This window comes from Haliotis rufescens, unplaced genomic scaffold (assembly GCF_023055435.1).
Source record: "Haliotis rufescens isolate VD_foot unplaced genomic scaffold, xgHalRufe1.0.p SCAF_3, whole genome shotgun sequence".
NCBI classification, from domain to species: Eukaryota; Metazoa; Mollusca; class Gastropoda; order Lepetellida; family Haliotidae; genus Haliotis; species Haliotis rufescens.
This window is the reverse complement of record NW_025964001.1, coordinates 29,099,058-29,124,312: the sequence shown is the minus strand read 5'-3', so window position 1 is coordinate 29,124,312 and position 25,255 is coordinate 29,099,058. Positions and strand designations below refer to the sequence as shown.

General features: G+C 37.9%; 3 protein-coding genes across 3 annotated transcripts; all 3 read right to left on the bottom strand.

Annotated features, from left to right (window-relative positions):
- Positions 1 to 1,359: 1,359 nt before the first annotated feature.
- On the bottom strand, positions 1,360 to 2,650 carry LOC124146643. The gene is made up of 2 exons (XM_046517035.2): positions 2,326 to 2,650; positions 1,360 to 2,109 (listed from the first exon to the last, which is right to left on the bottom strand). The coding sequence occupies exons 1-2, from the start codon at positions 2,636 to 2,638 to the stop codon at positions 1,553 to 1,555; spliced, it is 870 nt and encodes a 289-aa protein (XP_046372991.2). The 5' UTR covers positions 2,639 to 2,650; the 3' UTR covers positions 1,360 to 1,552.
- An 11,657-nt stretch (positions 2,651 to 14,307) lies between these two features.
- On the bottom strand, positions 14,308 to 15,528 carry LOC124146633. The gene is made up of 2 exons (XM_046517023.2): positions 15,249 to 15,528; positions 14,308 to 15,085 (listed from the first exon to the last, which is right to left on the bottom strand). Exons 1-2 carry the CDS (start codon positions 15,496 to 15,498, stop codon positions 14,685 to 14,687), a joined length of 651 nt encoding a protein of 216 aa, XP_046372979.2. The 5' UTR covers positions 15,499 to 15,528; the 3' UTR covers positions 14,308 to 14,684.
- An 8,469-nt stretch (positions 15,529 to 23,997) lies between these two features.
- Positions 23,998 to 24,997, bottom strand: LOC124146629. The gene is made up of 2 exons (XM_046517009.2): positions 24,745 to 24,997; positions 23,998 to 24,534 (listed from the first exon to the last, which is right to left on the bottom strand). Exons 1-2 carry the CDS (start codon positions 24,956 to 24,958, stop codon positions 24,182 to 24,184), a joined length of 567 nt encoding a protein of 188 aa, XP_046372965.2. The 5' UTR covers positions 24,959 to 24,997; the 3' UTR covers positions 23,998 to 24,181.
- Between the last annotated feature and the right edge of the window lie 258 nt (positions 24,998 to 25,255).

The window sequence follows — 25,255 nt, the reverse complement described above, 5'->3', positions numbered from 1 at the left end:
AAAAACTGAAACGTTTGTATTGACTCACATAATACAGGTATCAACTAACATGGTATAAAAATGCTACAATCGAACGCATTTTCTTCTATTGTTGCCCATCACAATACCATCCATGTTGAATCTTTATAACAATGGAAGGTAACTAGAATATACCTCACAACCGCTGCCTAATACATCCACTCCACGGTCAATATACAGGATGGCAAACGACCATCAGGAGTAATCAGAACATGTTCAGCCATCCCCAACCCCTGCTGTCGCTACCGTCCATACAAGGATTCATGTCACGTGTTTTAGCTTATCAATTTCATTTTTATAATTAACCGCGTTTCGCGTGATAGTATAACTCATTATAACTGTCTAATTATCGATGCCATTTCCAGGCATGCTATCCTTATTACATCATTCGTAAATAGACAACACACCATCCCACATATGGTTGTTCCTGATGATATTGCGCTTCACATACCTGTAAATAGCGACTATTGAAACACCATTGTACACTACGCTAAACAACTGACCCTTTCTCTCATGAATGGTCCTTAATCGTATGTTAATTAATACAATAGACATGAAACTTCATTTGCAATGGAGTTTGCAAGAATTGAGGATTGATTAAATTATAAATCCAGTATTTATAACGTTCATATTGATTACTTGTATCATTCATTATTCAAGAATAAATTAGCTCTTTTCATTCATTTTGCAGCATGTCACTTCAAAGAAATCACTGGGTGTTATCACGTTCATGTTATCGCCACGGTCACTGATCAATGTCCATTTACAAAGTTGACTAGAATGGGCATGGGTCACCCCTAGGGTGTACCAGGAGTCTGGGGTCAACAGCAAGGCTCCATTGTCCACAGAACGATGCCGGTATTCACATTAGCGTTTTTCATGGCTTAAAAAGCCAGCATGACTTCTGGTTGGTCCCAATTAAAGCTTTTACGAGAAGTTGAAAGTGTCAGTGGCTCTACATTGAAAGAGATGGAAAGTAATATGGAGAATCCTTGGGATTTTGTGCTGGATTAAAAACGCCAATTTGATATTTGTTTGAAAGTCTATGGCGTCTTTGTACGTGATAAATTCGGATTGTGTGGAGAATTTTGAAAGTCGACTTGTCAAACAACATCAGGCAACCACATATGTTATGAAGCGTAATTGTCGTTTGTGAAATATATCACAGCAGGTAAGCTTTTCTCTTCGTATTTTCACTTAACTGTTCTTTGTTGGGTTTTCAAAAACACATACTTAGCACAGAAAGTAGTTATTACCAACTAACTACAATTCAAATGGAAATGCAGAGATGGAGAAGATCAGAAAGTGGAGTAAAGAAAGAAAATAAACCGAAAGCACAACTATGAAAATAAGGTTTATTCAATATAAAATATGCAACAAATAAATAACAATGACGGAATTAGTTGCATGCACTCTGCAAGTAGTATACACGATTTGGCTTTTCATACGCGTTATCTTTACACACATGCACACAATATACATCGTGAGAAATATTATCCATATGCGTCAGGAACTGTTTTATCGATGGCATCTATCACATCACTCCTATCTGAGACCCTTGTCTTATCACAGAATATTGCCCAAGGTAATCCACATGTCTCGCCTGCAGACATCTCCTCTTATGGGAATTGTCACTATCACTTGACCATTTCCTCTTGTTCCTGACAGCTGTGGCTACAGATTTATTACCGACAGGGTTTACTAAAGTATTTCCGAATGAATTAACCGGTGCATTTACAGCCACACATCTGTTTGTGCTCATGTTGTATGTGGGATACACATATCCTTTGAAGTCCTTGCACATATTTAAAGACCTGTTGTACGGCGTGGTATTCCTTGGATGGTGCTGAGGTATTTCACTTTGGTAACAACTGAATCTCCTTTGTTCAAATGGCGTTGAATGTAGATCTGGTCGATGGTAATTTGTATGCAATTGTCTTTGATCATGAGTACAATCCCTTTTTTGTTCGACTGCAAGGATCTGTATATCTGGTAACTGATCATGTCTCTGCAGTTCTTGACTAATATCATCGACGAGAATCTCATATTCTTTTGTATCCAGAAGTTCCAACAAATCCTGAGCTTGGAGATCTGAGGAGAATAAAGAAGCAAGGCTTGAATATTCATATTTGAATTATTTATAAATCTAAATAAGTACATTTATATTTGGCATTTGGTATAAGTAGAGGTCATAATAATATTCGATTTGACAACAACAAAATTCTAATTCATCCAAGACTATCCATGAAGAAATATTTCCAGAACATAAGCATGAAGTATGCATTATCAGTACCGAGCTCCACTTACCAGTGATTTCAAGCAGATCGTCAGGAACATCCACTGGGTGCACAGAAGAATGCATTGGTGGACATCTGGAAGTTAAACTGGTATCCGCATGGTGAATTGTTTGGGGGAGCCTGATTGAACTCTCCCTTCTGCCAGAACACGTCCATTGAATGTTGTTATATCCACAGTAATTTGTAGATCTCTGTGCAACCATTAACATAGGTTCATTTTTGTATCTTGGATCATTCAGGCCTGGAAACCTGGACATGTCGAGATCATAACTTGAGCTGGTATCAACACTAAGAGGCTGTAACAGATGTGTCGGAACGCCCATGTCTGTCTGTAAATGACTGCTGGGATTCTCCTGATCTTTATATAGTCTCATTTATGCCACCAGTAGCAGCCAATCAGGTTTGAGCTTAGAATGATTGACAGCTAGGAACTGGTAATTATATCGTTATCATGTGGCAAACAAATCTCTCTCAGGGTCTGATGGATAGCTTTTAAGCGGGGTCATCTGTGATGGAAGTTGAAAGGCGGAATAGTGTGTGGGCAAAGTGACGAGTGTTCAGGGTCTACCTGCTGTGTAATCACCTCGCTTGTGGACATTGCATAATAGCCTCCGGCTGATGTTGCGAGCCTATCATTAATCAATATACACAACTGTGTTTAATTATTACAACAATCGTAAATTATTCTCTTTTATCACCCGTGACATAATATGCTAGCATTGCCATCCCCATTAACTTACCCTATTTATCTGTCGCGTTTGATTTATTGTCAGTATAGTGCATGATGGTGATAGCAAACTTTGTTTTTCTGTTAAGAAAAGACATTGCAAGTTCTGAATGTATCATTCATCAGCATCTCTCCTGTATGTGCACGAAATGACCAGTGTCGAGATCTGACAGTAATAGCATCCTGTCCTGTAAACATGACAGCCTGCCACGTTGTTGGTTGCCTTTCTACTTGAGTGGAATATCTGCATTTATTTTAATCAAAACCAGTCTAGATTAAATCAGCATTAGAATTGTTTCAGAAATCTATTGTGTAAAAATATTAAAATCCATAGACTATATGGTATGCTACATGATTGGTTGATTGAATGTATGATGAGACATATTACCGTATTCATATCATGCATGCTTCATACAACGCGTGTTAGATTGGAGGTTTTATGCGAGGGTACCCAGTAAAACCTTTTCTATACCTGTCAAAAATATCAGAAACACTATGTACTTCTACACACATGGGTATGATTTAAAAACGATATTACATGGCAATAGTTCAGTTAGCAGTTCTACAAACATGACTATTCTTAAATCAGTTCACGATTTCATTGTCAAAAGCAAAAGATTCGAGTAGCTTAATTTTATGCATGTAGTAATGGAAAACTGCTATATCTTATTTCACAGACACCACTTGTATTGGCTTCATATATTTCATTTGTGCATTTAGTATGTTTATGTTTAGCACTATCTTACATATAATCTGATATATAACCAGTTGTTGTAAAGTTATTACCTGGAGAGGTATTTACATAAGCAAGTTTTGCTTGTTTACCGATCCAGATTTCTTTTGAAATAAAAATATGTTTAAACCAAACCTGTTGCTGGACATCTGTGCCAAGGTGTGTGTCACAAGTGAATTCCTGTATTACACACATACACATTTAGCTCAATATATATGCGTTCGAGTTGCGTATATGTTTATACCATTTACAATTATTCCACGATTGTCCTTTATGGCTTCTTCTATAACGAATATGGGTTATAAGCAACATGTTTTTTTTATGTATTTATCATCCACAATTTGACACCACGCTTCAGCGTCAAGTGCACTTCGCACTTTGTATGCGGCTTCATAAATGTCACCTCTGTGATGTAGGTGAACATTATTTGTTCTCAAACTGATACATATCATTTATAATTACCTTTCATCAACACAATGGAACCGGAGATTAGATTCCAGGGTCAGAATTTATAAGCTCTGTGCTAAGTCACACGTGATGGGGCCGACTAACATCTGTTGGATGGCTCCATGGAAGGTCATCTGTGACAAGAGGGGCGATAAGCGGCTAATGACTAACACACGAGCGTGTGAAATGACCAGTGACCAGTTCCGAACTCCATAATCATCACTGTGTAAACGCCATGGCAACCTCTGGTAAAGATCGGCTTAGCGTTTCCTTCTGTATAATGCAAGACCGGCTATGTCCTGTCATTAGCAGAAATATAGTCTTTTCAAAGAATGGTATTAACGATTCTTAACCTTTGCCCAGGGGCAGCACACGGCACAGGTTACAATGGAGGATTTACATATATTATTTTTGATCATATTTATAAAATTCTAAATGGCTTTGTTTGCATTTGCGTATAAATGCATATATTCTTGGTTATACAAGTTTGTCAATGCCAAGCTGCAAGTCTAAATAACCTATTGAGCTACCTAAGTTTTAGCTATAATTTTCTATTTAAGTTTAAACAATATTTTATTTCCATGAATGAAAACCTGGATTGGTCAACACCTGAAGACATCTTCAGTACACATATTATCGATACATTTCTCAGAACAACACTCTTCAGACAATTCTATAATAGTATGACTTAACTCGACTAGGCAGTAAATCATGATTTTACACAACGTAATTGTTTTGTACAAATATTATAAATAACACTTACAAGCTACTAAAGCGATTAGTTTTGTTAAAATAATCATGGACAGATTCATTAATTTTTAAATTAATGCATCTGACAAATCTGAATTACCGAACAATATAGTTATTATACTATTTATTGTCGAAAATAACCAGTTAGATCTAACATGGCTGAAATTTGAACTATAATGAAGAATACATAATGAAGACCGTCTCCGTCGTAAAATCCGAAGCCACAAGTTGAAATATCACTCAAAAATCAAAATTTGTGTCCATTTAGGTCGCCAAAACCAAATGGAAGTTTACAATGAGTATTCTGATTAACTCTCGTTCCGTATGTTTTGAATATGTGAAGTTCATTGCTTAATATATAGAGGTTATCAAGCTGATCCTGTAAAGTAAATATATATGTTTACCATACACAAGCGCGATAATCTCTTCATCATATAATGTCATTATGCAATTCTGTGCTCGAAGAATATATATATATATATATATATATATATATATATATATATATATATATATATGCATATTTACCATACCAAGCATCACCGACACATGCTAAATCAATTGTTCACCTGACAACAAACCCACCTGAACACATGGCACATGTCAAAATAGGGAACTGCAACGGACATTATTTTTGTCAATGATACGTCAAATTTAGAATTGTTTACACATGTCCACAATAAAACCTTGAATGTTGTAGAAAATAAGTTTGATCCAGTCTTATTTGGATTAAAATTTACTTTCCATCTCGGTATTAAGTCTAAATATGTATTTGAAGAGAGTGTTGATTAATCAAAGTCGTCGATAATCACATATAGAGATTTTGCAGCTCTGCATTGCGATGATAAAAATATGGCATTAATTGGCGTGGTGACAACAATAGACGTACTTGTATGTGCCATAAAAGTTCCTTGTGACATAACATTGCACAATGATTTGCTGTTCATTTTTTTAAATATCTGTAGAATGAAAATGGAGAATCAACAAGGAAATGTTTTTTTTAAAACTCACCTTAAGGGTCACTTTGACACTGTTATGTTAAATTAATGCAGAAAACAAAGTTGTTTGTAGTGGTAATCAGTCACATTTTATGTGAAGGGTCCCCTTTCCGCAAAAAGCGTGAGAAAGCACAATACCGATAATGAGAGTGTTAATTTGTTCTTCTATTCAGTCACCACTGAATTGCATAACATACAGCCTTCTCTTGATCCCAGAAATAAATATTACCCTGGTGTAGGTATACATTTGTATCTTTTGTCACGCTGTACAGGGAGGGAATAGGAACGACATTAGCAATGGATAAAAGGCGCCGCGTTAACACGCCATATGTAACCAGGACGAGCAAGGTACTTCAAGCCAGGAAGACAGCATTAGAACTACAATGTGGTCCTGAGATTTACGCTATAATTTGTAAATATCAAACGAAAGGCGATAAAACGACCTCTTCGATTCGCTCGATTTCACTTTAAAGGAAAAATTGGGATAAAAAAGAAAATACGGACAAAGAAATGCACAAGTGCAGGTTGGACTTCTTTATGTTTCAGATGATTACAATACAACGACGAACTTTATGAGCTACCTTTTGAAGTCACAGGTGTAATTATTGGTGTGATGGGCGTCCAGTGGCTTTGTGCACTGGGCTATGTAAATCATGAAATAAAGTGGTCATGATCAACATTCTGTGACCATGACGACTTGCATTGTGAGTTGGCTTGGGTTCTTATCAGACATAATGGCTGACATTTATCATGTTCAACAAAAAAGTTTATTTTAAATGTTCCCTTGCCAGACCGTGCGAGACGGGCCTTTTATGTCACGGACGGTCAGCTTTTGAAACATGCACGTCCGATGCTCTGGCTGATTTAATTTGTTTAGTTTCAGTTAATAAACTACAGGATATGACCTTCTCACATGAGTGGCATTTAAATAATGGCCTGATACTAATATACTGCTAAACATTTGCAACTATTATTCAGGTCCAAACTAAACCTGGACTGGACTTTTTAATCAGCTTTCTGGCTGGTAAACATGTGACTTTAAACTCTGACAAAATATCAGTATATCTTATTATGTTATCAGAAAAAAACCATTAACAGATTAACCCTGTGTGGAATATTTGAGCAGATATATCATCAAATGCGTATACAACGTCACCGCCAGAGAATAATCAACAAACGCAAAATTTGGTGGAGTATTTTAACATACTACAACATTCTGCTCAACAGGTAGTCTTAACAATTACACAGACACCCAGTTTCCATAACATAAAAAACAAACGAATTGTGTATCTTTCACTTGAATTGATTGAGCTGGCCTCTTGACTCCGTGTACATCCGTGTCTAAAAAAGCGAACTATTGAATATTATGCTTGATAACTATATTCTGAACATGACGCCAGAAGTGTTAAAGTTGTCGTTCATTAATGTCGGCATGTATGAAGAGTGGTTACAATGTAAGCCTTGGAATGGTAAGATGATATATTTGATGATTATTTTCAATCTAACGCAATGTACACGATGTCAGTTGTAGGTTATGAGGTATGTAAAATGCTTTTAAAATGTAATATATAACATACAAACAATGTACAAAAAGGCAATATAATATCATCACAAACAAACCAATACAGCCATACAAAGCATCTAAACTGATCAAATCAGTATAAACACAAACATTAATAACTAAACTTCAAAAACACATATCCTCGGAATATTCAGAAACTTATGAGCATTAATTTCAAGGACCCATCAGTAGGTATAGCATACAGTCAAAGATTATCATAACAATATATTGCAATACCAATGTCATAATATATTTCAAATATGAACTTATGACGGTTATGAACGTCTCGTAAAGATGTCTAAGTCGTGACTTTTGAAATCCTATGTTTTTCAAATATTCTGTGCTCAAATAAATAGATTAGACAATAAAATACCACATACTTTCTACTTATACTTTATCAAGCGGAAACCTAAGGGCAGTGTTGTAATGACACAAGGATTTAAACGAACTTGTTATAAACTAGATTAAGTCCACAAAGCTTGCATAAGCCCGTTCCATGTTGTCATCAACTATTTAGAAATGGATACTGGCATCTTACATAAGGCCACCAGTTTGTAAGGTTGCTCTGATTACTACGTAAAATAATCAACATGGACGCCATAAATGTGTTAAGACCTCCTGTCGGTTTTTAAGAAATATCGTCGGCAGGAACGTTAATTAAACATTTCCCTTGAGTGACGATTGTCAGTATATTGTGTCATCAATTGCCAGGGATGAAGACCCAGACTAAAGTGTCTGGTGCTGATGGTGTTTCTTATCTGCCACCCCTTTCATCTCCTGTAGCCGTTAATCAATACAACAGATGTACGTTACAGTTCTTAATGCCCACTCCCTGATTTCTGTACATGGCGTCTGACAGGTTTATCTTCACGCGTCCGCTGTGTGCGTGTTGTTGAATGGTTCTATTGAGATCAAAATTAGCCTTGAAATGGCATGAGGTATTGTTAAAGACGCAGGTTAATGTCGGTTTGAATATGTCTTTTGTAAGGGAACAATGAAGCATCCCGACACGTAATTAAGGCATTGGTGATCTTTGTTGTTCAAACCGTAAATTGTCATTCGACCAGTAAACCCCTAGGCTCCTCTGCCTGTGGAGACGACTGGTAAGCACCACTAAATGTTGATTTTCTTTTGTACCAACACTAATGTTATGTCAACCAAGTAATTGAACAAATAAACGGTAGGAAAGGGGTTAGGAGAAGTATCCTAAATCAAAATGTCTTTTATGAATGGCTTAGCAATGTGGACGCAAAGACTGCCCCGGTGTAGTGATGAAGGAGAGATAATAGAAAGTAGAACATTTGAATGTGTATTTTGAAATTGTTTACCAATTTTGATAAGAATCTAAGGATATTTTTTCCATAATTGCAAAGACGCTTTGGCTTTTTGTCTGAACCTAGTAAGATTTAAAATATAGAGTACGAAATTCCTTTACTTCCTTCAAACTAGATATAATTAGAAAGATAAAGGTAAACCCAAATGAGTTATACAACTACACACTTCTAAGTGTAACTTCAATGCACGATTGATAAGTTTATAATTTCATACTAAAATCGACATAACTTGACACACAAACGTACACACGTTTCTTTGCCTAAATATATAAAAGGTATGACGCTTTTCTGTTAAATTCCGAAGTTAGTATACCATCGACACTATTATTTTCATAACAACTGAATTTAATGTCAATTGCGATATTATTGTATTACGAGAGTTTAAGAATTCAATATTTTAAACACAAATGAATTGCGTCATTAGATTGTATGTCTTCATTGTCAAGATAAATTGACTATATAAGCCAACATATCTGATTTAAACAAATTTATTTCGCTTACCTTATATTTGGATAAGTAAACAAGCAAGAATGATTACGTAAACGCCGCTCCAGGAATACATTTTAAAATAGCTGGTAAAATATACATGTCAGTTGTAAACAAATTAAACATACAATGCATAAAACTGACATTCGCCAACATGAACTAATTTAAAAAGATTTAACAATCTAAATGCCTCGAAACATAAGCTAGCAATGAAAGCTATTTTGTTTTGCTGTGTTTACAAAGACAGCTTCTTTGATTTATCCTCATAACGGAAGTTCAACCTCTTTCATCATACTAATATGTTTGTAAACTGGGTTCAGTTTGTGTGATAAAATGCAAATAGCCTTGTGTACATCTTATCAATGTCGCATTAAGCGGTTTCACTGATCAAAGACATTCAGCTCAAATCGAGTCTTAAAGTTGAAGCTTCTGTGATCAAAGCACACAAGCACAACACTTTGACATGGCAGATTTGTAAACATCATGAATGGGATGCCCATTATATATTACGCCTGAATGGCAATGGCCGCTCTTACGTCATGTATTACAACGCCTAAAGATAATGTCAGCACCTCTGTTCCCTAATCTGCTTCTCCCCTGATGTTTATGTACTTTGATTAATACAACAGACCCACAATTCGTTTATTGATGACCGCCATGTTGTACCCTCATGTCATGAATGACAGCATTAGTCTAGCATCGCATTGTTTCGTTGAGCGATGCGTGAGATAGGTGAGCGTAAATTACTCTTAAAAAAAAAATATTATTGTTGTTGTAACAATAGATTATCTATTCAGGTTTAGATTATCTGTTCAGTTTTATCCATTGGAAGACTTAATTACAGTTGACCTTCGCAGTAAAATGACACGTAATCCGTGTCAATATGCCGCATCTTCACGGTACCGTCTTGCAGTAGACCCCAGGGGTTCTTGTCTAGGAGTCAACAGATCAAAGAACCACTACATCGATAAAAATATGTATATTCCAATCTTAAAATTTAGAACATGTAACCATAATTTACCTATTGAAACCGGCCGTTGGAATAATGTAAAGAAAGAGGATCGTGTATGTGAACTGTGCAACTCTCCTTCAGTTGCAGACGAATTCCATTATCTGTTTAGATGCCAGCCTCTGTCAAAACATAGAAGTGTATACTTACCAACTGCTTACCAAGATAATTGGTCTAATTTATATACATTCAAGAGGTTATTATCCAGTCAAAACACGAGGTATCTTAAAAACCTATCGAGATATATTGATGAAATATTTAAAGCAGTAAGAAAACACAAAACAGAAAAGATATAACATATTCATGCATGACATACTGTCATCTTGTCACATATTAATACTTTGTTTACATGCTTGTACTTTTGTACTCTTTTGTACCACCGACGGTGGTTTGGAGAATAATAAACTGAACTGAACTGATAAACGAGAGAGCGTATATATGGAACTCCGCGGTTACACTGCACACCCAGAACAACACAGAACAACCATCAAATCCACAATAAACTCTATCAAATGTCTCTGGCAACACTTCTAAAGCCACAAAACGACCTACAAAACTTTAAGGCATTAGGCATTTTTTCTGATTAAAACAGGCCTACTAAGCCACATCTTACAAAAAATCATTCCATACTATGCTAAAACCCCTAAAGGAAATATAAAAAATATTTAAAACACCTACAAAAATAAACACCTGAACACGCACTATTACACTTCACACACTAACAACAACACAGAACAACCCTCAAAACCACAATAAATTGTAACAACCCAATGTGTCATGTAATGCTTCTAAACCCTTTAAACGACCTATAAAACTTGAAAGCATTAGGCATTTTCCTAATTAAAACAGGCTACCACCATGCTAAAACCCTTGAAAAACCCTACAACTATAATTTAAAATAAATAAATAAACACAACCACACAAACTACATTAGTTTCCCCACCTATAGCACCTATATCTCTTCAAAATTCCAAATTTCCCCAAAATTAAATAAGCAACCCTTAAATCCCCCAGGATACATACTCTCCTCGGCAAAACCACTAATTGGCCTGGCGCCCCGTGTGCGAAAAACGCCTAAAGTCGGAAAGCGCACCTGAAAACACCAACTCTCTCTCTCTCTAAGGTCTCAAGTCTCTCATTTCAGAGCTGTACACGTGATATGAGGTTGCTTTGTACCCCTTGTCGAGAACCAGGCAGGGCAACAACAAGTACCATCTACTTGATCTACGGTTTTCGGGATTAGAGAGTAGGGACGAGAATGGTTTGGGGTGTTTGATAAGATGTAAGCTTATGATCTGTAAGAAACTATGGGACATATATCAGTGTGTTGTATCTCTCTCTCTCTCTCTCTCTCTCTCTCTCTCTCTCTCTCTCTCTCTCTCTCTCTCTCTCTCTCTCTCTCTCTCTCACACACACACACACACACACACCCAAAGAATTTAACACCTGTATATTGCATGAAGTTTAAGGCATCAAACCGTTTTACCGTATTTAGCAGTATGTGATACTTATCTACTTTTTTCTGTATAATAAGATTATGGTTTCGAAATTTCGAAACGGCGTACGACTCATTGACACACTTACTGCATAGGATTCCTTCAACTACAACAACATGTTTCAAATGTTATTTGACATATCATCTCCTTGCATCTTTTTGACATATTTAGTAGCACATATAGGCATATCTATGTGTTACAAAGCAATCAGTCAAGTTAATTGAGCCAGGATAATTTAGATAAGAGATAATTTAGTGGTGCCAATTATATGAATGGATTGCAGAAAATCAACGAAGACGCCAGGTGTTCGAGAAAGCTGTAAGCTTGTTCTGCTCAACTGGAGTCACCGCCATTGACACAATTTCAGTCAAAAGAAAGTGCTAGCGAGAAAGGAGGTGTGAAAGCGCCACAGAATGGGATAGCTTCGCGCATCATGTTGACGAGCGATACTGCAGTATGAGTTTGGTTAAAAGCCCCTATGAACAGTATTCCAGTTGTATCACGGCGTGTCAGCGTGATCTGAGAGAAAAACCTAAGTGATGGAAGTCTTAGGCGTTTGCCAGTTTTGATCGCAGATATGGTGCTGGCAAACCTAGAGGCATAACAATAACCACAATTATAGGTTTCTGGCTAGACTAACATTTAGTCTCTGAAATCTTATATTACACAATATCCTTCTTGACTCTAAAAAAATCAAAAAAATCCCTATGCTGATTTCAGGAATAGAGCTAGCTTGAGCTGCCTAGACTTGCTTTTGTATGCATTTCTAGATTATTTTTTTTCATAAAATAAATATATTCCACGGTCATGGTGCAGGACTAGTTTCTGGCATGCGACAGCGCTAAAAGATGTTTGGTAAACTGGTTTGCAATAGTGAGACCGACTCATCTGATTCATATTTAGATCTACATGTATGCATAAAGATTCAGAGGGACAAAAACCTCTCCACAAGAGGGATGACTTCAACTTTCCAATGGTCAACTTTCCCTTTATGTGGAGCAATATTACTGCAGCTCCATCCCTTGGTGCCTACCATTTCACATTTTTTGAGGTACAATCGAGCATGCTCTTTCTACCAAGATTTCAAAGAGCGTCATACTACTCTCAAGAATGGTTACAACATTCAAGGTTCTATGGTAGATATGTGGAAAGCATTTTTAAATTTGACGCATCAGTGATAAATATATGTCCGATGCAATTCCCTATTTTGACTACCATATGTAAAGGCGACTATGCTTGTCGTAAGAGGCGACTAACGGGATCGGGTGGACAGGCTCGCTAACTTGGTTGATGCATGTAATCGTATCCCAATTCCGTGGATCGATGCTCACGATATCAATCACTGATTTGTCTGGTCGAGACTCGATTATTTACGGACCGCCGCCACATAGCTGGAATATTGCTGAGTGCGGCGTTAAAAAAACAAACAAAAAACTTATGAATATGGAAAGGGTTCTGTCGCTTTTATATATCATGTGTGTATGGAAGCATGTAGCACATGCTGTGTAGAACTAAAGGTGTCACTGTTCTTTTCGGGGATTCGACGGTTTTAATCCCTTGGGTTACGTAATGTCTATCAATTAGAAATACTGACTGATACGCCCCGTCCACTCATCCGGGGTAGAATAGGTCTTCAGTCACTAATGCTTGTCGTAAAGAGGCGAGTAACAGAGTCGGGCGGTGAAGCTCGCTGACTTGGTTAAAGCTGCATGTTTTCGTATCCCATATGTGTACATCGATGTTCCTAATGTGAATTCCTGGATTGTCAGGTCCAGACTCGATTATTTACAGACCGCCGTCACGTATCCGAGTGAGGCGTTAAACATAAAACCCACCAGTATAAATTTCAAATAATCTCAGTTGTTAGTTTCTATGTTATGATGGAACGCATAAAGAAACGTGTACTTCAGACAGTGAAGGGGGCACAGGTGGCCCAGTCGTCTAAGGCGCCGCGATTCGCTGTGCAGAGTTGCGTCCCTTGGGCACGCCAGAAACCTATGATTGTGGGTTCGAATCCCGGTTCGCCCCGATTATGTTTCTAGGTTTGTCAGCACTATACCCATGCTCGTGGGTTTCACCGAAGTGGTAAACTCCTGAGACCTGCATCACTTCGGGCTTTCCTCCCACATTAAGCTGACACGCCGTGATATAACTGGAATACTGTTAAAAGCGGCGTTAAACGAAACTCAGACATTGAATGCCCTTGGGCCACTAACAGACATCCATTTTCGAAACGAGCTGTAGCAAGTTTTTTAAATGTATGGAAACTATCAATAGGGGCACCGCTTTTAAGGCCAGTGTTTTAAAATGTTTACTTTCCTGCACCTTTCTCGTTGGAACACGCATAACAACTGTGAGAAAAACACAACATATTTTTAAGAAATAGGGTTTATTTGAAAACAATAAATCAAATCAACAAATGTAAATATGTAACAATATGTATGGCACCATAAGTCCTCGTATTATGTAAATAACATCTCTAAAAAATCCCTTTTGGGTATTGCACAAGAAGCTACATGGCTTCATCTATCTGAATGCTTCATTCATCCTTGTCCGCATGCAATACAACACTGGGTGTTCGCATTTCACGTCACTATTTGATAGTGATTCATAAACACATGCTAATGATGTACTAATAGTCATTGTTCGCATTAATACTATACTGACTGTTCCGCGTGCAATACAATACTGGGTGTTCGCATTTCACAGCACTATTTGATAGTGATTCATTAACACATGCTTATGATATACTGATAGTCGGTACAGCATCAGGGACTCAGCATTGATCTTATGATAATGGAACTGGTTTGTCACTTGTGATTGTAAGTCTATGACTCTCTGCCAATTCCACCATTCTTGGATTCGTGGCACAAATTCACTACCAAATAAGGTAACGCTTGCGTGAATGACTCCATCATCTTTGATCTTTTTTCAACATCCGGGTAACAGGCGTCATCGGAGAGACGTCGCTTTTGACCTCTACCGCAAGTTCTAACAGGGAGTAATTCTTCCATGTCCGGGGAACAGGTTAATCCAATGTTGGGGGTTGTATGGTCTGTTTGTGGAGAATCACTTGTTGACAAGGAACTTTGACTGTCAGTATCCAAGTCAATTAATCCAAATATGTCACTTGGTATCACTGAATCTGCAAGGACGTCATCGAGGAGTGTCTGCATAGTAATGTCGTCGACAGCGAAACCTTGGTCTGTCAGCAAGGCATCAGTTGATTCTGTAAGAAAAAAAGAGCAGTTCATAAGTAAATTTGTTCACTATAGGATCATTTTCAAAATTATATGCATAAGCACATGAAAAATGAATAATGTAAAAAACGTAAAGATCCTTTCAATATCCGTTACTTTTACGTTCAGATTCTGGTGACAATGTATACATACCTATAAGAGAGTATAAATCGCTTTCTAAGACACCGTCCGATTCATGGGAACTTGAAACACTGTTTGCGTCATGTGTGACACACGGTGCGTCATGGTAGACGTAGTCGCTCCAGTCAGTGGCTATCAACAGAGCAGGCTGGTACATATGTTGTGGGTCATCCAGACCTGGGAACTTGGACATATCCAGATCGTAGGTGATGTTGGTGTTGATACTTAGAGTTTGGAGGAGATGAGTAGGTACGTCCAACATAGTGAAGGTGACACATGGGAATAATGCCTCAGATCGTTTCACCAAGGACATATAGGCCTGTCAGTAGCGTGACTCTTTACATGGGCCAATCACATCACACGACACTTATCCTAAACAACCAATCAGACGTGAGTTGATATAATGAGAAACGCGACGCCGTTAATTATAACGCGAGGAGAGCCAATGTGTCAAGCGATTACCGAATTGACACGGAGCACCGTCTCGCCCCAGGGCGTCGCTTGTCAGTGGGAGGAGATAAACAATACCCCCAAGATATTTACTCGGCTGGGGTGCGAGCTATTATCGGATCATCTATCATCTTATGATGTACACTGTTTATAGATGTGCCTTGAAATAACCCCCCAGACACTGGCGCTTTTGTTTTCTTTCGTTTAACAATAATCTTACATCAATACGATTTTGAAGACATGTCTAAAACCACATAGGCAATATACCTTTATGTAATAATAATAATAATAATAATAATAATAATAATAATAATAATAATAAAATTTTAAAAAACACGAACACTTGGTGTCTGTTATTTCATAGTGATGCATACATACATGAATATGATATAGCCGGAATCGTACAATGAACTTATTAGAGATTTCTTATGACAATGGAAACGATTTTTGTTGCTTTTTACTTGGTTGAACCAGAAATACATGGTTTCAAATGTAGTGAGGTAATTTCATTTTAAAGTTATCTCTTATACAGACCCTTAAACAAACTATTCGAAAACTACCAAGCAAGTCTGAAACACCCTGTCAAGCCTACAAACTGACGCAATTCTTTAAGATCCTTACTATCATGTATTAAAAAAAAATTTCATCTAAACAATATTAAATATTTACATTTTAGGAGGTAAATGTTCGTCTCGCTTTCACGAATATGCAGCAATACATTTAATGTTCATCTTATCTGGAGATGATTATTTCAACAAAAGAAGTAAGGGCAATAAAAACTTCATTACTTTGCTAATTCAGAGATTAAAAAGGAGGTATTGTTCCAATAATAGCACCCGCCACACTTTGAACTATAGACCTCCGAGACGCCATGTCCCTGATTACATTAACAAGGGCCATCTTTCACCTGAGTTCTATTTTTGCTGATACAAGTGGCTATTCATGCGTCGAACGAATTAATAACAGGATGTACACCTTACCTGGACATTATCATCATGTGTCACAACTGACCGACCATCTGACCCCAGGGGACATTGGTCGGGACAGAGGAGTCCAACCGTGGATTAAGGGGGAAATTCAATTACGACTAATTTACACAAAATGTCACGTTAGGGGTGGAGGGGCTGCCCGGGATTAGCTTTTTGTCTTGTATTCATCGCTATTGGCGGTCCTTCTTTGAATTTAACGACAGATGGTAAATGATGCTTACGTGCAGGTCTTTTATGACATCATTGATGCCAGGGTAATGGTAGCCCTCGTCCGTAATTAACCGTCCCTGAAAGGATTGTTATAGCCCAATTGTTATAAATCAGATTATGTAATAGGAAAATATTCTTTTTGAGTTTTGTGGGAGGCAACAAAATAATACATCCCTTCTCATCCCGCTACCATAAAACTCTGGCCATTCGCAAGTTATTGTATGTTTCAAAATTCCAAATTTGCTCTCCAAATTAAGTAAGCAATCCTAAAAGCCCCCCTCTGTTGCCTCACCTTTTCTGATATCCCCTTTTCGACCAATCACCGAATGGCCTGGCGGGCCCGTGCGCAAAATATGCATATGTCGGAAAGCGCACGTTAAATTCCCAATTTAAGCAGGGACTTACATAACCTATTTATATAGGTTATGTAGGTCCGTGATTTAAGTAATTAAAAAAAATATATTAACACCTCATTCCTTGAACTTCCAGTGAACTTTGATCTGGAGTATATATTTTATTCTTGTTAAACATTTTCTTAAATCCCATCAATCAAGCTTAAACGAATGAGAAGGGGTTAAATCCAAAAATGTGAACTTAATAATACAGACTCATATTTCAAAACTAATTGACTTAATAGACATCAAAGTCATCCTTTAATAACCTAAAGCTGCCGGAACGCGGCAGTACATTTCAGATCAATATCGAAAACACATCAAAAACACGTGACACATGTCTCCACTGTCATTGATAAACCATAATTATAACCAGTTGCCCATAAACTTATTGATTTACAAGTTGGTGTAATTTCTACTTTTTGTGTCTATACAAAAGTATGGTAGTTTTGTCCCTAAAACCATACTTATTTATGTACGCTGTCACAGCTGGTATGTAGACAATTGGTATTCAAAAATACTCTACCTATATCAAGGTGGCTTGTAATTGCACGGGTATGGATTTGGCAAACCCGTTACCAACAAGAGCAACGATCGATGCCATCGGTGAGTGAGTGAGTATGGTTTTACACCGCTTAAGCAATATTCCGGCAATATCACGGCGGGGGACACCAGACATAGGCTTCACACATTGTAACCATGTGGGGAATCGAACCCGGGTCTTCGGCGTGACGAGCGAACGCTTTAACCACTAGGCTACACGACCGCCCCCATGCCATCGAAGCACGATGACTCGCAATCAGTCAAGTCACAGAGCATGACCACATGATCCAGCATAGTTTGTTTGTTGTTTAACGCCGCACTCAGCAATACTGCAGCAATGTGACGGCGTTCTGTAAATAATCGAGTCTGGACCAGACAATAAAGTGATTGAGCATCGATCCACGCAATTAGGATATGATGATATGCTTCAACCATGTCAGCGAGCATGACCACCCGATCCCATTTGTCGCATCTTACGACAAGCGAAGTCGCCTTTTTCGGCAAGCATGGGTTGCTGAAGACCTATTCTACGGCGGATCTTCACGGCAAGCATGGGTTGCTGAAGACCTATTCTACGGCGGATCTTCACGGGTGTGATCCAGCATAGGTACAGAAGGACAAAATGAAACAGTTCTTGTTGAGCGGGAAACTGTCTTACAGGATGGGAGGAAACATCTAACGGTTTAGTAAGTGGGTCTGGTTAACGCCAATATGAACAGTATATCAGTTATATCACGGCGTGACGATTTATGAGAAGAAAGCGGGAAGTGACGTAGGTTTTAAACAATTTACAATACGATGATTCCCGAGCGCACAGGTCTGGTGCTGATCAACCGGGAATCATATTTGGAGCGAATCTGGTAATCGAACTCACGACATTAGGTTTCAGGCACGCCCTAGAAGGACACTCTGTGCAGCATACTTCATCGACCTAGACAACTTGGTTACCATGCCTACAAAACAGACCTAAATCTTAAATCGTTCTGTTTTATATTATATCTGTTTGATAGGCATTACTTAGTAGTTGGCGGATGACAAAGTGGACACAATTTATGGATAACAACTTCTTTAATACTGTAAAGGCGACGTTTCGGTATAGACCCTCAGACCTTGCTTAAATATGTTGTTATCCATAAATTGTGTCTACTTTGTTTCATTATATCGTTCTCTAGTGACGGAAAAACGTGATGCGTGTACTGTTTAGAAAAAAGGAATATAACCGCATCGGAAACATGCATCAATAGATGCTAACTTATCTGGAGTCGTTTATATCACGTACGGTATGCAACAATATCCATGCAATCTTGTTTCCATGTTCTTCCAGTGTTAAAGTCCCCATTAAATACTTCATCAGCAAATGGAGTGAGTGAATTGGAATTTACGCCGCCTTTAGCAGTACTCCAGTAATGTCAGGACGGGGGATACAAGACATAGGCTTCACACATTGTACCCATGTGGGGAATCGAACCCGGGTCTTCGGCGTGACGAGCGAACGCTTTAACCACAAGTCTACCCGACCGCTCCATAAGCAAATGGGTGAGCATTGTGTGAAAAGTATTTGCTTTAACAACTGTAAATAGCATCTACAGTCATATATATATTTACTGTAAAAACGCAATGTTAACACTCACTGGAAGATAGACAACGTCATGAACAATCAATCAATACAGTATCGCGTTGACCCAATGTGGCTGGAAATATAAATGCTAATACCTTATGCAATTAGCAGCGAATACTGATGTTATCTGAAAGCATAAAAACGATATCTCGCCCGAGTGATAAAACTGCGGGAACTTCTTTCAGTATGCATTAAAAACTAAATGATAAACAATCACATGATGTTTATTGCATGAGATGACAAAGTATACATATACTCGAGGCTGCGCCATTAAGTAAATAGCAATTCGCTTGATAAGATAAGCATTTTATTTGACAAGAAAAGCCAAATACTTCTTTAAACTTACAAGACAAATATAGACATGATTCATGCATGTAATTGATACATGAAATATTATAATTTCTTGTTACGTTCATATATATAAGCTTTAACATAGTAATTTGTACCAAACAAATCCCTATGCTAGAGCTAGCTTGAGCTGGCTAGACTTGCTTTTGTATGGGTTTTGTTTTTCATAAAATAAATATATCCCACGGTCATGGTGCCGGACTAACAATAAGTCTTTGAAAACATTTCTTTAAAATAAGTGTAAGTTTGTTCTTCAAAAGAACTTTTCCTCTTCTGCCGTTTGATCTAGACTTGCCAAGGTTTTAGTATCTATATATGTTAATTCCTCATTCATGGCGCAGGACTAGCATATCACTAACTACTGCACATAACTATATGCTACTCACAAGACGTTAAAGAACACCCTATTGCTTCATATGACTATCGTTAATTTGTCAAGGCTGGTAGGTATTGCAACATGCATCCTTCCAATTGTGGGTGGTCTTTTATTTGTTTTGAGCAGTATATATTGGCTTTACGTAATCTCGCATTGTTTGATGCAATGACGTAACTTTATCTCAAGATTTAATAGATCCTGAAAGATGTAGTCGAGCAACAACTATCAAATGTGTATTCTTTGTGGTCCCTTACGTACCATCTGTTAGCTGAAGTATTGGACGGTCTAGAGTAATTTTTGTCATCGTAAAGCGTTAAAAGATCATTATCTGGATGTGGTATTATACAATAAACATCCCGAGGTATTTGTCTCACGCGGCGTTGAATTGCTTTGATCTTTTATCGAGTGCCAGACAATTCAAAGACAGTGTTATTTATTACAGTTCGTTCTGTAACGCGATGATAAGAGGGAATGCATGTTTTATCAAGATCAAGGAGATATTAAGCATTTGTCCTCAACAAAAACCTTAATGGTTGCTGAAGCTATTTACCATCAACTATAGACAGTGTAATTAATTACAGTGTTACAAACTATTTTGATTTAGAAAGAAAACATTCAAATAATTAAACGTTAATATTCCAGCTATTCCCATGATTAATAACTGGTGTAAATACCGAGAGTTCTGGAAAGCTTATATGATTTAAACATATCTATTTTCCCTCCAAAATGTGAAAATGGATTGGTAAATAAGCGAAGCGCTATGTTAATACAGAGACCATATAATAGACCTATTATATGGTCTCTGGTTAATACCGCTCCATTGATACAAAAAAATACATTAATGAAGGTTAGATGTAACACATAAATTCTACATGTCAAGCTAGATGTGTATACATATTAAAAATATTTGAAGTTTATATTAAACAATTCATTTACTTAATTGAAAATCTGCCAGTTTTTAATATGAAGTTTTAAAGAGAATCTAATGTTTGAATGTGCTCTTTCTTACTCAAATGCGAATATCCGCATAGCACTGTTGGTAAAAGAATAACCATGTTGGTAAAAATACATTTCATTTCATGGATATAAGCTTTCACATAGTTATTTGTAGTCAAGAAGGAGATTGTGTAATATAAGATTTCAGAGACTAAATGTTGGACTAACTTATTGTTAGTCTAGTGATATGCGTTCCTGTTTTCTATTTCTATCTTAGTCAACTCTTGAATTAGATTCGAATGTGCGTTGTTAGATTTTACTTTGTGAGCATATTAGCGTTGTACTTAAAGATTGGATTTATTATTTGTACGTTTGTCATGAGGCAAATACATTCATGCACATTAAGTATGTGTTGTATTATTTACCATAGAATTTTACAGTTTCGAAACAACCTGAAAATACGGGACTGTGAAACGTTGAAAATACCGAACTGTGAATGGCACAAGATACGTAACTGATGAATATACGGGACTGTAAAACGTGAATATTCGGGACTGTGGAACGTTCAAACGATACCGTGAAACACGGTGGTAAGCTTTTATGCGGCATTGCATGTGCGTTATTCTACATAATCGACAATTAAATATTCATACAGGGTGTGGTGTGTGTGAGGCGCTGGGATTTGTAGTGAGACCAGATATTTGTTCAAAATCTGGATACATTTTATTTAAATTAAGACTTTGATCCAAAATATTTTTTCGATATAAACACATTTATTAGTACATGCTCATCTCACTGTTCATAAACTGTGAGAAAGATTTACACATGTAGCGTCCATAAAATTTCCGAGTCCCATAATGGGATTCGAACCACGGACCTTCTGATCAGAAGTCCAAAGTTAACCAAAGAGGTTAACCCCGTCATCAAGCTGACAAGGTGAGAATGTCATCTGTGGGATGACTCCACGTCCTGCTACACATAATACGCTCCATCACAGACAGTATGCGTCAGCGATATAGGCAACGTTCTGCATTGCTTCACGTTCAAATGTATCGTGATCAAACAAATGAATAAGATGGTATCGCTGGCTATAAGTTACTTGTATAAATGTATACAGCCTAGGTATACAGCCTACAATTGTGACGGACAAGTTTTGAGACTTACTTTGATGTTGGGTACATGTGCCGCTAAAGCAGACACCATGTCATTAAGTAATATTTCTTGGTTTCTGATTCAATGAAGAACATATCAAACGTAAAACTATAAACAATGTCGACAGGAAGAAAGACGACATATCAGCAACCGCGGTGCTAATCGATGGTTGATTAGGGAGATCAACAATGAATTGCAGCAAATTGCCATGTAACTCGCGGGTCGTCTTTGATGTCCGAGAACAATGTTTGCATGTAAGTATAAAATTGATTGGTGGGATACCTTTTATGTAACCGCCGAACCCAAATAGTAGGCGGTTTGGGGGATAATAATAATAGATCTTACGATCGTTTCATGAATAAGATTTCTGATTCATCATACACTATTGTTTGAGTAACCTGTCATGCGATAACGAATGCACATTCGATATGCACTGAGCTTATGCATACCTTTATTGTTGCATGTCATATAAAGATACCTCGAGCCAAGTCGGGAACCCTATGCAAGGAATTCCTGGTTCAAGTTTCATCGGTTCAAAACACAACACAGGTGATGCTCTCGCTGTAACCTAAGAGAAACACCTTAACACGCACTTTTACACTGCACACACCACCAACAACGCAGAATAACCCCCAAATCCACAATAAACTGTAACAACCAAATATCTCTAGCAACACTCCTAAACCCACTAAACGACCAGCAAAAGGCATTTTCCTAATTATAACAGGCTATCACCATGCTTAAACCCTATTTTTTAAAAAAAATAAACACTACAACACAAACTCCCTTAGTCTCTCACCTATAGCACGGCATTCTTCAAAGTTTCATATTTCCCCAAAATTAGATAAGCAACCAACCGCAAAGTCCCCCAGGATGCCCTCCCTTTTCGGACATACCCTACTCGGTAAAACCACTAAATGGCCTGGCGGGCCCGTGTGCGAAATACGCATTAAGTCGGAAAGCGCACGTAAAAACACCATCTCTCTCTCTCAAGTCTCTTATTTCAGAGCTGTACATGTGATGAGGTTGCTTTCTACCCCTTGTCGAGAAGCAGTCAGGGCAACAACAAGTACCATCTTTCGTATGACGCGGTCAGGGAAACGAAACCATCGGCCTTCCGTTCTCCTGGCAGACATTTACATCAAGTTGATGTACTGTTTTCAGGACTAGAGAGTAGGGACGAGAATGGAATTGGGTGTTTGATAAGATGTAAGCTTACGATCTATAAGAAACTACCAGTGGTCGGTTCCCAAATTTGGCCCACTATGATTTACCATCTGATGTAAAACAAGAACATCATAACCCTTGTAATACAACTTGCCATAACAATGCCTTTACAAAGGCATCAAACTGAGGCCACGTGTAAGTGAAGTGACTTGGGGGGGGGGGGGGGGTCATTCTTATATGTGCGGCAAGATATCCCGTTAATGGGTACCAATCTGACGTCGTCCCAGGTGGTAGGTTGATCGGCCGTTCCCTGTGTTCGCAGTTGGCATTCATGCTGAATGGGTGTCGATTTCCCACTGTGATGTCAACCGCTTTGATAAAGAACAGACCTCCAGGCTAGTCTACCACTGAGTCCATTTAACAACACATTCGTTCTAAACCAAACGGATTATGGTAATCTTGCGCTGCTGGACTCCTTTTTACCAGAGTCGACTCCTTTGTAATACAGATTGGACATAAATAGAAAGTAGCGTAAAGGGGAATATATACATTTTTAATACAACAAATATAACAAGCAAAACCATTTGTAAAAATGTGTAACAGGATTTGGCACTATGTACTAAATATCAGTAATACGGTTATATTTGCATGAAAATAATTTCTTGGCACCAAATTGCTCAATAATAACTCTGATTTGACATAACATAGCACATCTCGTGTTTGACAAGGTCAAGTAATAAGTCTCTTTTTGGTTTCAATAATGTCTATGAATCTCTTCCAAAGATGCAATTATTGGAAGTTGGGTACACAGAAACAAGCGATGGGAGCATTGCTGTATGCGTGTCAACTTCTGTCATTCTGTATTTCTTGCTGGTATACAAATGGTCAGTATCACTGGAATGACGTCGCTTCTGGCCCCTTCCGCCTAGGGGCGATAACTCTGATTGGTAACAACAGTCTGTTGAGGATTTTAAATCCGACAAAGTGAAATCTGATTCATCCCAAAGGTTGCCGCAAGATGCCGTTGAGGAGATCACTTCATCCAAGAGAGCTTCGAAATTGGCATTTTCATCACTGCTTGAATCTGTAAATTCCGGGAACAGGACCTGACTGGATTCTGAAAAATAACAATGCAGATATAAGTATATATAATATACAACAATATGTTTTGCAATATCTGGTAATGATTTAGATTAGATATATCTAGATTTAGATTTAGCTGAAATATTTGCATAACCTTTGCATAATAATACTGGCTGAAGGATTGTATAAGATACACTTAAATGTTTCTGATTCATGCAATTTAATAGATTTGATAGACACATACCTATGAGAGAGTATAAGTCATCCTCGGGAACATCGGCGTCATGTGTGACAAGTTGTGCTTCATGGTAGTCGCTCCAGTCAGTGGCTATCAACAGAGCAGGCTGGTACATATGTTGTGGGTCATCCAGACCTGGGAACTTGGACATATCCAGTTCGTAGGTGATGTTGGTGTCGATACACAGAGGTTGAAGCAGGTGGGGAGGTACGTCCATCATGGTAATCGTGATACTGGGTATGAATGATGGCACAACCGATTACATCACGTCACTTTATACCCCTCGTGTCACTCAGGTCACTAAGACTCACTGTGGCAGCGTCCAATCAAATCACTTGGGACCGACTGTACTCATCCAATCAATGGAGGATTTAATCAACCATGGCGCGCCGGTTAGAATTACCCACAGCGGTGCCCATTGTGTGACTGATGATTAACATAAATGACACGATGTATTGCCTCACGCACCCCCACCCCGTCCCCTTCCAATCCCCCGAGGTTGAATACTTGTATACCC